The sequence below is a fragment of the Erythrolamprus reginae genome, chromosome 2 (assembly GCF_031021105.1).
Source record: "Erythrolamprus reginae isolate rEryReg1 chromosome 2, rEryReg1.hap1, whole genome shotgun sequence".
NCBI classification, from domain to species: Eukaryota; Metazoa; Chordata; class Lepidosauria; order Squamata; family Dipsadidae; genus Erythrolamprus; species Erythrolamprus reginae.
In genome coordinates, this window is record NC_091951.1 from 293,024,911 (window position 1) to 293,038,595 (window position 13,685).

Below are 13,685 nucleotides of genomic sequence, written 5' to 3' on the forward strand. Positions count from 1 at the left end.
ACTACCTTGATTGATATTAACAACTATGCTGCTGCTTTAAAAAAATAATCTAATAATATTCTGATATATGAACAGTCCTATCACTGTTTGTCTGCTTGTAGAGATGAAGATTCTACTTTAGATGTAGTTTTGCATGCTGAAGTTTTTATGAGAAATAGACGTTGGTACAGTATAATCCCAAACCACTTTCTCTGTGTCTAATCTAGATGGTTTTGGTCTGATCAGTATATACATTTGGTGAGCAAATCATGTCTACTTACCTTCCAAATTTCTGATTTTTCATATGGTTCCATGCTGCTCGGGTTACCAGAAAAGACCCCCTCAAATGAACTTTGTGAATTATATCTAGAAATAATTTGAGCCATTAAATATATCTATACCTTGAAAAGGCATTAAGTACATAATAGGTTCATTTTAAAAATGGACTATGGTACATAATCAGAATATGGTACAACTTACCCCAGTCTTCATCACTGATCCTAGAAAATGAACGGTCCCTCAAGATCCTACATATTAAAGAAGAAAAAAGAAGAGAAAAAATATCATAAATTGAATCAAATATATTCCAGTGTAATGGGGGGAGGGGAATAATATTCAGATAAACTTACCCAGCATTATTGATGAGAATATCTGTAAATAAAATCCACACAAAATTATTCAGAAACAAATCTAGCTATTCTTGCTTCTGACATGAAGGACAACATTTTGTCCTTACCAATATCGGTAAAGGAAAACAGATTTTCAGAATTATTGTGGTTGTCAAAGACTGGCAAACACTTTTGACACCGCGTGTAGGTCTGAACTATGGTAATCTCTTAAGCAGTAAAAAATGACCTCAGACATAGAAAGAGACACTGTATTTTTTGTAGAATGAATGTAATAGTTTCTTTCAGAATTCTGGGCAAGTGCAGTAGAGAGCCATTTGCTTGCTTTCTGCAATAAGTTAAACAGGCTTAACAGCCTCATTGGAATTCAAATGCATTTCTGTATCTCTATGAAGTAACATTTATAAAATAAAGAAAAAAGAACATGCTGATGCATGCTATCCTAACTATTTGCTGGTACAGCAAGTCCAGATTTCAGGGCCACCATTCAATTTAGTATAAATATTCAACGTGCTGCTAGTAGTAAAAAGATCTTATCTAAAGGAATAATCATAACAGTTTTTGCATATGTGTAGCTTAGAGGGGAAAAGTGAAAATTCTTATGAGGATTCTTTATTGTTGCTTTTTTTCTATCACTTGAATGTGGCTTTAATCAAAAAGGTCATTTTTATTATTTTTGTGTGTTGCTCATGCCTCCACTTTTTATGATCACACCTACTTCGTTTGATTTCAGTTTCTTCTAAGACAGAACTTTGTGTTGACAATGATCAAGCTTTAATGATATCAAAAATTATAACTTAAAATTTACAGATGGAAGAGAACACCATCTTGAAAAAAAATTAAAGAGAACTCATCTTGAAGAAAATATCTTGATTACTACTAGTACTTTCATCAAAAAGTAATGAAATTTGTTGAAGAGTTTGATAAAGCCATTCCTTTGTTCTGGCAGAGTTTCTCCTGGATAATAGATAGCTTCAATTTTTTCATGAAACAATACAGAATAATAGTAAAGAACCAGCTATCTCATCTCACAAACCATGCCTCTATTTGAAATGTACCTATTTTCCCAAAAGCATCCAAAGCGGCTTGCACAAGCTTTTCACCGGCTTCCACTGAATCTGAGAAAACAAACAAACAGGAATGAAAGAAATACAAATCAGAATCTATTGAAATGATGGAGATCCTAGCACAATGGGAGGGGAACATGAAATGAGCCGGGGTGGCGCAGCAGGTAGAGTGCTATACTGCAGGCCACTGAAGCTGACTTGTAGATCTAAAGGTCAGCGGTTCAAATCTCATCACCGGCTCAAGGTTGACTTAGCCTTCTATCCTTCCGAGGTGGGTAAAATGAGGACCCGGATTGTGGGGGCAATAGCCTAGCTCTGTTAAAAAAGTACTATTGCTAACATGTTGTAAGCCGCCCTGAGTCTAAGGAGAAGGGCGGCATAAAAATCAAATAAATAAATAAATAAATAAATAAATGGTAACAGAATGTAATCTTGAGGCAATATTTTCTTTCATAAGCAAGTTATTCTTTGGTATTCACTTTCCAACGATAGTAAGTTCATGACAGACGAAGACAGAAGTTGTTCCTATGACTGCAGCTACTCAGCTGTATTCGTAATTCCCTGAGGTACTATTAACAAAAGTGGATAGCTATGGTCGAGAAGGCAAGATGCACATGGGAAATGAATGCTGATTTGGATTCTAAATGTTCTTCTTTATGAGTGGTAAAATGTAGGTTTAGGCATAAAAGTCAATATCCACATTCCCTAGTTATGTCGCTATCTTCCCAAAATATGCTATCCCAGGGAGAAGCCTTTCAGGAATAACTACAAAAATAGAGACACAGGTGTCATGCCCTCATCATCAGAGCCTGCATCTGCCAAGGAAGATAAGTTGGAACTGGAGGCATGGAGATTGAAGAGATGGCTTCAGAGAAATGTGGGGAGGAACAGGCCGAGTCAGACCAGAGCTTTCAGGATTGGAATGACTTGTAGGCAGCGAGGAATGGAGGCAAGACTAAGCAACATGAAAGACAGAGCTGAGGCAATGAGCAAAGACCACTCCCTCCTGATCCTCGAATACAGAGATTGGAGAGAATGCGTGAACCGCACTGGCTGATTTGACAACTCAAGAAGAGAGCGCCCCACCCCTCTTCACAAGGCACACCTGGGGATTGAGATTTAAGGAGACGCTGTGGAGAGGGGCATTTGTAAGGAACAAACACTGAAGTCATTGAGTGTTGTGTGCCCTTGCTGACGTATTCTGAACTTTTTTCTTTCTTTTTTTCTTCCTGGAGTAATTACCTTGTTCCTTTGCTTCTTGGACTCATTGGCTTATTCTCATGTCCTGTTGCATTTCTTGCTTTACAGCCATTGTGCTCACAGCATTGTGCTGGACTACTTGCAGCCAGAGACTGGTGTGTGTGTATATGTGTGTGTGTGATCACTTTACTCAGGGACTTGCCAAAAATGTGGGAGTGTTTGAGGGAAAGTTGGACCAATAAAGGGACAGTTTGAACAATCCGCTGTGTTGCTTCTATGCTGTGCCCCGGATTATCAAACATGAGTCTGCTCATGATGCAGTAAAGGGGCAAATGATCGTATTCAAGCTTTCTTATGCTCAGAAAAACAAGGGCTGTTAATGACACACGGATAAGCTTGAATATAAAATTAGGAGAATGCAGTTGCCTTCAAATGACAAAATTTTCAGATACAAGAATGTAACATCACACATTATACAATGGCACATTATATTTGCTGTATCACTCACTTGCATAGTATATCTGCTACATTTAAGTCTGCACTATTATATCTTTAAGTGAACATAAAACTCTGTGAGTTTATTAAGCTAAAGAATACATAGTTTATCCCCCAAACTCCTGAAGCTTTTAAAATAAGGGTATTCTATCTGGATTATTTTTCATGTAATCCATTATATAATATCAAAACCAAACAATCACAAGGTAATAAAAAATAAGAATCTAATGGACACTGAATCTCACTTTAAAATGAATCACATTTTGGAATTACCGATCAGGGCTCAATACTAGATGGTATGAATCTAACATGGATTTGCAATCATAAGCAATCAATGAGTTCATTAGCAGGCACTTAAAGGCACATTAGAACTCTCTCTCTCTCATCAATGGATAACCACTTTCTATTGAATGAAATAATTTATCATGGGAGTCATTTAAATCTTCAAGGAACTTTCTGATTTCGTTTTGATTATCATTTACAACAATCATCTCAATTATAGAATGGCAGATGAATTTCCCCAGATCTGTAGGATTCACTATTGTAGAAATTACAACTGTAATTTATCTGCAGATATTTTCACTGGAATAGAGTAGGAACATCATACCATAATTAGCTACTGCTTTTCCACCTTTGGCTCGTATTTCTTGAACCACTCTGTCAGCAGCTGAAGAACTCTTTCCATGTCCCTTGATGTCACCTCCAAGATCATTCACTGTGACAGATATAAAAAAGACAAAGAAAGACAGAGAAATTGAGTTCAACTAGTACTTAGATAAAATAGCTGTCATTCTCTGCAGTCTTCAGTGATCATTCAGGCATTGCCTCGCTGGTATAGTGAAGATTTCATGCTGCAATGAATGTCGATGAAGATTTTCAGTTGTCCAGGTAGAGTTGTCTGGAAGTTGAGTGATTACAACTGGATTTCTTTACTTGTTGATTTGAAACATTTCAATGCTTATTCCAGACTTATCTTCCAGACTGAAGAAATTATTTGGATGAGCAAAAAAATGTTTCAAATCAATAACAACAACAAAAGATATCCAGTTGCTGTAACTCAACTTCCACATGCTGTAATGAATGTGTGAATTTCAGACTACAGTTTAGGGAGACCAAATGTCAGGTGTGTTAGCATCCGAGTCTACGGAGAGGGGCGGCATACAAATCTAATAAATAAATAAATAAATCTCCTATGAAGGTGTGCCAATAATATAAGTAGTTGCCATCCTGCAGGTAATTTAGTTGGGGGATAGATCAAAAGCAACATGAGAAAATATTATTTTACTGAAAGAGTAGTAGATCCTTGGAACAAACTTCCAGCAGACGTGGTTGGTAAATCCACAGTAACTGAATTTAAACATGCCTGGGATAAACATATATCCATCCTAAGATAAAATACAAAAAATAGTATAAGGGCAGACTAGAGGGATCTTTTTCTGCCGTCAGTCTTCTATGTTTCTGTGTTTCTAATTGAACTGAGTCTTTCTATTAAGAAAGAGAATTTATATTGAACGTACACTATTAATATTTGGGTCTCTTTCCACAAACTGCTATCTGAAGAGGTCTCTTTCTTCTTGCAGCAGCTTTGCAGATATTAAGCAATTTGGCTTATTCAATCAAATGCTCTAAATACTAAATACCATTTCCTATATTCAAAATGATTTATCACTTTCATTAATTTTAATCAACGGCTTGTTCAAAAACAGCATTATTATTTTTAAGATTCGTGTAGAATCCGGAAAAAAAATCTGGTTGTTTTAATGAATACCAGAGTTCAGATCGCCCTCAATTTACAACTGGTCACCCAGTAACCTTTTAAAGTTACGACATACTTCCCCAGGATTACGATTATGATCCAGATTCATAATTCAATGGGTTGAAACCCTTCCCCCCCAGTAACATGATCACATTTTGGGTGCTCACCATAGTCACCATTTGCAGCATCCAGCAATCACAACTTATAATTCCCCCTCCCAGAACCTGGCATTTATGTCCAATTCCTGAAAAAAAATAACCTTAATGACACTTAATGACCATGGTGACCATGACCAGCAAAAGGACTAAAATTTGGTGCAGCCATATGATGATCCATTTAATGACCAGGATAACAAACCACTATAATTTCAAGCTTAATTACACTCATGCGTTAAGTAGTGCTACACTTCATTTACTGTATTTTTCTGAGCATAATTATTATTTATTTATTATTTATTAGATTTGTATACAGTGTTCCCTCAATTTTCGCGGGGGATGCATTCCAAGACCACCCGCGAAAGTCGAATTTCCGCGAAGTAGAGATGCGGAAGTAAATACACTATTTTTGGCTATGAACAGTATCACAAGCCTTCCCTTAACACTTTAACCCCTAAAGTGCAATTTCCCATTCCCATAGCAACCATTTACATCATTACTCACCATGTTTATTTATTAAAGTTTATTTAAAAAAATATTTATTAAAGTCGGATGAAAGTTTGGCAATGACATATGATGTCATCGGGCGGGGAAAACCGTGTGGTATAGGAAAAAAATCCGCAAAGTATTTTTTAATTAATATTTTTGAAAAAACCGTGGTATAGACTTTTCGCGAAGTTCGAACCCGTGAAAATCGAGGGAACACTGTACTGCCCTTCTCCGAAGATTCGGAGACTTTTAGGAGGGAGGGTGTGTCTTATACTCCAAATAGCCCCACCCATTCACCAATTCCTACCCTTCGGGCCTCTGCGCCTCCTCTTCCTGGCTGCAGAGATTGTCACTGACAATGGCTTGTGATTTTGGGCTCCACGCATTGCATTTTCAGTCTTCAAACGTTTCTGTGGTACCCAAAATGTCTACCAGTACAGCTGCTACCTTCTCTTACCCCTTCCCCACTTTGCCTGCTTTAGTCACTGGAGCTCCCTCCAAGGATCAGCTGTGCTTTTGAAGCTGTTTTTCAGCCCAAACACAAGCTAAGCGATCTTCTGTGCTTAGCCTGCTTTTCTAATTGCTGAGCACAGGAAAACCAGCAAGGGAATGAATGTGTTGAAGCTGAAAAGGCTAAGAACTACCCAGATGAATACCTGATAGGCAGAATTACCCCTCCTATTTTCCTCCCCAAAAACTAAGGTGTATCTTATACTCTGGTGAGTCTTATACTTCAAAAATTTGGTATTTATTTTCTTTGCTAACAGGGCAAAGTCCATGAGTTCAAAAAAAATAATTCTTTTCAAATCTAATGTACTTTTATACAGATAGCCCTTATTGATTTATTTTTTACTGTACATTCAGATCAAAAGGTCCGAAGGGATAAAATAAATTATACATTTTTAAAAGATTTTCAGAAAGAATATATAAACACTTTCCCACACAATATGACAAGACCAATCTTTTTTTTTTCGTGGAGTAGGTGAAAATACTTTGGTTGAAGAAATCATCAAATAATCCATTTTTTTTGATAAGTAAAAACAGTTGTGAGAACAGTTGTATGTTTAATGTACAAGCTGAATATAACAAATATGTGTTTAAAATTCTGGACAATTTTTTGTGGCAATAAGCACAAAAGTAACTATTTTTTTAAAAGTGCATCAACCTTTGACATATGAAAAAATTTATTACTCCTTCACAAACTATTTTTAATCCAAAAAACAATTCCAAAACACTGCATTTTTTTCATAATGAATGGATTGCTAGTTACCTAAATACATAAAATAATTCATCTAGAAGAACAATTTACATCAGAACCAAATACTGTATACTAAAAAAAAGTATAAAAGTATAATTTATGCAGCAGCATCTCCCCCGTGTGGTCAAACCTAAAACTGTTTCAATCAGAAAAATATATTTAGTCATTTATTTGGCGCAAAATATTCAAAATAGACAGAATACATTAGTCTCCAGGAGTTGAGTTTGATTCAAGTGAGTATTTATTATTCAATTGGTAATATATTTGAAGGCAACAGGTTTTACATTTTAAATTTCCAGCATACTTTTTGTTTATTGCAACTGGATCTTGCATTTTTTAAATTGCTTTGCTAGGTATTTTAATTTCTTTGCTAGCTATTCTATCTTTTGTTTCCAATTAGGTACAAACTATCCATGACAGGAGAGTTTGGTAGAGTAATTAAAGCATTAGACTAGAAATCAGAATACCTGAGTTCTAGTTCTGCCTAGGCACAAAGCCAGTCCTAACTTTCTTTTAGTCATAGGAAGCAAGCAATGGCAAGCTACCTCTGTTTACCCTACAATAAGGCCAGGTCTTATTTTCTTTTGGGCTCCAAAATAAGCACTAGGGCTTATTTGGGGGGATGTCTTTTTTTTCATGTATTGGAAGCCCACTTCTTCTGCTTGCTCGTGGTAGGGCAGGAGGCACCACGGTGTGATAGTACCACCACTGCGAGGCAGAGGGTTCTGGAGCTGCCCCATGCACAACGCACCAGCTTTACCTCAGGGCTTTTGCAGCCAGGCCACCCATACCTCCACACCTGTTGCTGCTGCCATGAGGCAAGTGTCAGGGAGTGGATGGCATAGCTGCAGGCCCCTGAGGTAAGTTCCACCATCCTCGTAGCTGTGGCACCACAAACAAGTGGAGTGTGCAGAACCCTTGAGTTATCAAGGATATGCTCAAAGGAAAACATGGGATTCTGGGAGATATCCAGGAGACATGAGTAATTATTCAGCCATACAAGACAGATACATTAAAGTGTATAAATAGTGTTTACTTTAGAAACAGCACAGTCAAGTTAAACAGTTTGGTCATACACATTCAAATCAGTCAATATCTCTCAATACAATAATATTACAAGCCTGTCTTTGTCTTATATGTCAGACATATATTACAGCTTACAAATACATCAACTAACACAGAGATTACTATATCAGTCACAGTGAATCAGCAGAAAGAACAGAGAGAGAGAGGGAAAATCATGCCTCTGGCTCCCTCTTATGGCAATTTGCAACACTACCTCTAAAAGCTATAGTACGGTACTTCAATACAAACAAACAATGAGACAGAATGGGTGACTGAACAGCTGCGCAGGCTTTTAAATGGGGCTTATTTAGGGGTAGGTTTATATTATTTATATATTTATTATTTATTAATCAGATTTCTATGCCGCCCTTCTCCTGGGACTCAGGGCAGTACACAATAAACTAATACGAACACGTAGAAGTCAAATATTAAAATATACTAAAATATCACTACTAAAAACACACAGAAATCTAGTTTAAATAATATGCTAAAAATACCTACATATTTAAAAACAACCATCTGCATTCATTCTAATATTCTTCACTCATGAGCTGTGGTAGGTATTTAAAATTCTCAGTGACCTCAGGCCTGTCAACAAAAATGTGTTTTCAAGGCCTTGCGAAAGACTGGGAGGGTGGGGACAGTACAAATCTCTGGGGGCAGTTGATTCCAGAGGGCCGGGGCTTCCACAGAGAAGGCTCTTCCGCTAGGCACTGCCGTCTGCACTGACTGACTGACGGGACCTGGAGAAGGCCAACTCTGTGGGACCTATCCAGCCACTAGGATACATAAGGCGCATGTATTAAAAAAACATGCTAGATCTTATTTTTGTGATAGGTCTTATTTTCAGGGAAACAGGGTATTTCTTAAATTTTGCCAAGAAAACTGCAGGAATACGTCCAGTTACCAAGAGTCACCACTGACTCCAAACACCAAATATAGCTATTAAATAAAGAGATATGTACAATATTTGTTCTTCTATTTTACACTTTTGTTTCTTTTTTAAAAAAAAATCATTCTGCTTTGGCTTATATTTATAATGGGGCATTATCAAGATGCAGATAAGTCCAGTTCCTCTGCAGAGACAGGTGCAGGACTCTCACTTCTCACCAAAGTTATGGGGGGCAGTGAACTGATTTACTGAACTATCTATATATAACATGTTTTACAGTTGAAACCAAAGGTATTCATCCAGGTGCTTATAATTTACCTTACTGGATTTTTTAACAAATCTTGTTAATGACAACTCATAAAACCTTTTTCCACAAAAGTTCATTTTCACTCTTGTTCATTCTAAAAAGGCTTGATCCTCATAAAAGCAAAATAGTAAACAAAATTGCTTGTAGGCCAATACAAAATTCATGAAAACTACTGAGAGAAAAAAATTAGCTTCATACAAATTGGATTTTTATTCAAAAAGACTGTTTGCATTCAGTGTTTCTGGCAAGGATTCTGATTCCACTTAGCATTTTATCTGTAAAATTATCCTGCTTATATTTATAGTCATATTTTCAATACAGCAGTTATATAAAACATTCAATAATAAATATTTAATGTTATGGTTATTTCAGTAAGAAATGGAAAAATTGTTTTTTCCATTATTTAAAATATTGTTTTAAATTCTAGATAATTCTAAATAATTATTATGCTACCCAACTCCAATTAACTTCCGATAATTCTGGGCATTTTACAGATTGTTAAAAACATCTAAAAAGAAGGAAACAACAAAACCTATCCAGCTTGGAGTTTTGTTGCTATAAAACACTTGTATGTAACCTAGGTTAAGTACAAAATGACAAAGGCTTGCTCCAGTCCCTTTTAATAATTTTCTGTAAACACAGACTTCAAGGGGAAAAACCCCCCCAAATTTGAAACACTTGTGAACACAAATCAAAACCAAGCTAAAAGAGATGATTCAGTCAAAATTGCTGCTAAAACAACCAGGATTGGACCATACAGATTTGCAAGCTGAAACTGGGAACCCAAAGCCTAATTCAAGATTTCAGCATTGTTCAATGTGTTTGTTGCCTGCACCCATTAGCGAAAGAATATTCTAACATGGTGTTTCCTAATGTTGATCACTGGAAGATATGTAGTCTTCAATTACCAGAATTCACCAAAGAACCATGCTGGGCTCTTTACATCTCTAAGATTAGGAAATGCTGTTCTGGGGTATAGGTCTGGTAAATTCAAAAACCCTTTTCCTGTTTATACAGGTAGTCCTCGACTTCAATCACCATTTGAGCCCAAAATTTCTGTTGCTAAGCGAGACAGATGTTAAATGAGTTTTGCCCCATTCTATGATCTTTCTTGCCACAGTTGTTAAATGAATCACTACAGATGTTAAATTAGTGAATCTGGCTTGCTCATTGATGTTGCTTGTCAGAAGATCACAAACGTTTATTACATGATCCCAGGATCCTGGAATTATCATGAATATGAGTCAGTTATCATGCACCCGAATTTTGATCATGTGACAATGGGGATCCTGCCACTGATATAAGTGTAAAAAATGGTCATAAGTCATTTTTTTTCACTGCTGTTGTATCTTTGAAAGGTCACTAAATGAACTGTTGTAAGTTGAGGATTACATGTATTTGTATCGAAAAATATGAAGTCTTCTTGTTCGGAGGTACTTAAATATTTGGAAAGCTTCAGCTCCATATCTGAATTCAACTCATTAACAAGACATGTAAAGTTATGGAAAAATTTCCATCCACTTGTACTTTCTAGCCCACTATACTATCCTTTGCTTTAATAGCTCAGTTTTCCCAAAATAAGACATTCCCTGATAATAAGTCAAATCGGGCCTGAATTTATTTATTTATTTATTACTTAGATTTGTATGCCGCCCCTCTCCGAAGACTCTGAATGAGTCTGCCCTCCAGGACTTTCCTCTTTGGCTGCTTTTCCATGGCGGGAGTGGCAGGACCTGGGATAGGGGCTCGTTCAGTCTCCTGGGCATCGCCACCACTGCCGCCATGGAAAGGCAGCTGCAGGGGACAGGCTTATTTTGCCCTCCAGGACTTGCCAGACTTTCCTCTTCGGCTGCTTTTCCATGGCGGGAGTGGCAGGACCTGGGATACGGGCTCGTTCAGTCTCCCGAGCGCCACTGCTTCTGCCATGGAAAGACAGCTGCAGGGAACAGGCTTATTTTCCCCTTTGTTGCCCTTTGCTGCCTTTCCATGGTAGGAGTGGCAGCGGTGACGCTTGGAGCCTGAACGAGCCTGTATCCCAGGTCCTACCACTCCCGCCATGGAAGGGCAGCCAAAGAGGAAAGTCCTGGAGGGCGGGCTCATTCAGGCTCCCAAGCGTCACCGCCGCCGCTCCTGCCATGGAAAGGCAGCAAAGGGGAAAATAAGTGGTGGCGCTCTGGAGCCTGAACGAGCCTGTCCCCCAGGACCTGCCAGACTCCCCTTCGGCTGCCTTTCCATGGCAGAAGAGGCAGGTCCTGGGGGATTGGCTCATTCAGGCTCCAGAGCACCGCTGCCGCCACCATGAGAAGGCAGGTTCTCACTCATCCCCAGGGCCATGCCGCTGGCTTCCCGCCAGGCACCGCCAGGCGGCGTCCGCAAGATTCGGTGTATAAGTCACACCCAATTTTTAAAGCACCTCTTTGAGGTAAAAAGGTGCGTCTTATACACTGAAAAATACGGTAAGGACGTATGTACCTGGGAGACCCACAACTGCCAAAAATATTTTTTCTACATCACAAAGCTTTACTTATTTGCTTGCTTGTGTTTTACTGCTTTTCATCAACAATAATCTGGGATTTAGCTAAATTGGCAGAAATGACAGCTTCTTACTAGAGGGTGATACAATACATGCCAGATGGAAGACAAAACATTGATTTCCTCTTTCCTTTGAGAACTGCCAATGCCATTTCTATTACTGGGCACAACTGGAAATAATTTTCAGGCATAACATAATTGCCTCTTATGAGTAGAAGAATCCTGCCAAGGGATTTAACATTTTAATCTTATTCAACAACCAAACCAAATACTTGTAAATAATGAAAAAAGCTGTCAGATAGGCAGCAAAATGAAATGGTGAAAAAGCAGTTCTTTGGCAGAAAGAGGTTATTTTATTTAGTTAGTTAACTGGTTAGCTAAGCTAGCTTAATGACATGCCAGGAAAATACTTTTTCACTTTTCATTCCCTGGAGACTTTTGTTATCAAAAAATGAAAAGCCTTTAAAGTTGAAGTCCTTGGGCTAATAAGCCAACCAATCCTCAGAGAACCCTCATAATAATTGCAGTTTCAGTTTAGCAATCGTGCCCTAAATAGAAAAATGTATAAATGTACTTTTTTCACATTGATTTCTCAATGACCTGCTAAAGATCAACTACATATTCCCTGTATTCCTCACTTTCCGATCTTTAAAAGGGTGCAGGAGGAAATAATTAGAAACTGGTCCAATAACTTTCAAATAATTAGAAACTGGTCAAATAACTTTCCAGGCACACTTATAAAGTAATCACCCATTAAGTTTGGATTCATTTTTGCTACCTCACTATTTCTATATGGGAACAACAATACAATCTTCCAATCATAGTCACCCACTTTGTAAGTAAAACACATGCATTTTAAATATTTTTCCCATTTAATACCTTCAAAATCCATGTCTCATCATTTAATATGTGTGTGTGAAAGTATACATGGTTTACTTTTCATCAGTATTTAGAAATATAAAACTTCTAGTACCAACAATGTGGCCCCAAATTATTTTTAAATGAACCAAAGTATTTAGTATTGCAAATAAGCAACTAAGTAGTATTTGCTTAATTTATTTTCCACTATTGAATCTCTGAAGTAGGTTCATCATCACATTCTATGGTAAGCACATTGAGCTAAAATAGGTTGCCAGTCTAATAATCTTTTCCATTACTGCTAAACTGAAGTTCAAAAGATAACCCTATTAGTTAGTGACTGAACTATCCAGCCAGGGTGTAATGGTTTGCATTCATTCTAAGTACTGTACAGGTAATTTCAAGCTATCATAATAATTCTTGCTTAAGTGGCAGCCGAAATCAGACATTGCTAAATCCAGATGGTCAAAGCGCCTACTTAGCTAATCCCAGATCTTTTTATTCAGAAACAATTCTCACGGAGTTCAGTACACATATTTCCCAGTTAGAACAGCAGTGTTAATGTTGAAAAAGTATAGGGAATTACAAACACGTCACTAAAAGAAGATTTATATATTTGTAGGAATTTTAATAAACTGAGGATTACTGACATTCATTCTTTTGTAAGAAAAAATCCACACATTAATAATACAATTCAGATTGTTGTCATTTAAAGTTTCTGACAATTCTACTCTGTCAGCTGAGTAGAAGTTAAAAGATTACTCCTTATAGCACAGCCTGAGAGAAAAAGTTAAAAGTTAAAAGAATTTTTTTCAGCAAAGTCTAGAAATGTTAAAAATTCAAAGATAATACCTGTGAAACTACATAGCCTGCACTGGACAAAGATCTTAGTGATATAAAGTCTTCCCTTGACTTTCGCGGGGGATACGTTCCAAGACCGCCCGCGAAAATCAAATTTCCGCAAAGTAGAGATGCTTCCTTCCTTTCCTTCTTCTCCCCTCCCTCC

At 37.4% G+C, this 13,685-nt stretch overlaps 1 protein-coding gene across 2 annotated transcripts in view; it reads right to left on the bottom strand.

Moving 5' to 3' along the window:
- Positions 1 to 13,685, bottom strand: part of HSD17B4 (hydroxysteroid 17-beta dehydrogenase 4) — an 82,527-nt gene that overhangs the window by 57,406 nt on the left and 11,436 nt on the right. For both annotated transcript variants that reach the window (XM_070742869.1, XM_070742870.1), the window contains exons 3-7: positions 3,975 to 4,082; positions 1,664 to 1,723; positions 609 to 630; positions 460 to 506; positions 261 to 345 (exon numbers count right to left, since the gene is read on the bottom strand). In XM_070742869.1, the coding sequence (XP_070598970.1) occupies positions 261 to 345; positions 460 to 506; positions 609 to 630; positions 1,664 to 1,723; positions 3,975 to 4,082 (322 nt within the window). The remainder of the gene's footprint in view (positions 1 to 260; positions 346 to 459; positions 507 to 608; positions 631 to 1,663; positions 1,724 to 3,974; positions 4,083 to 13,685) is intronic.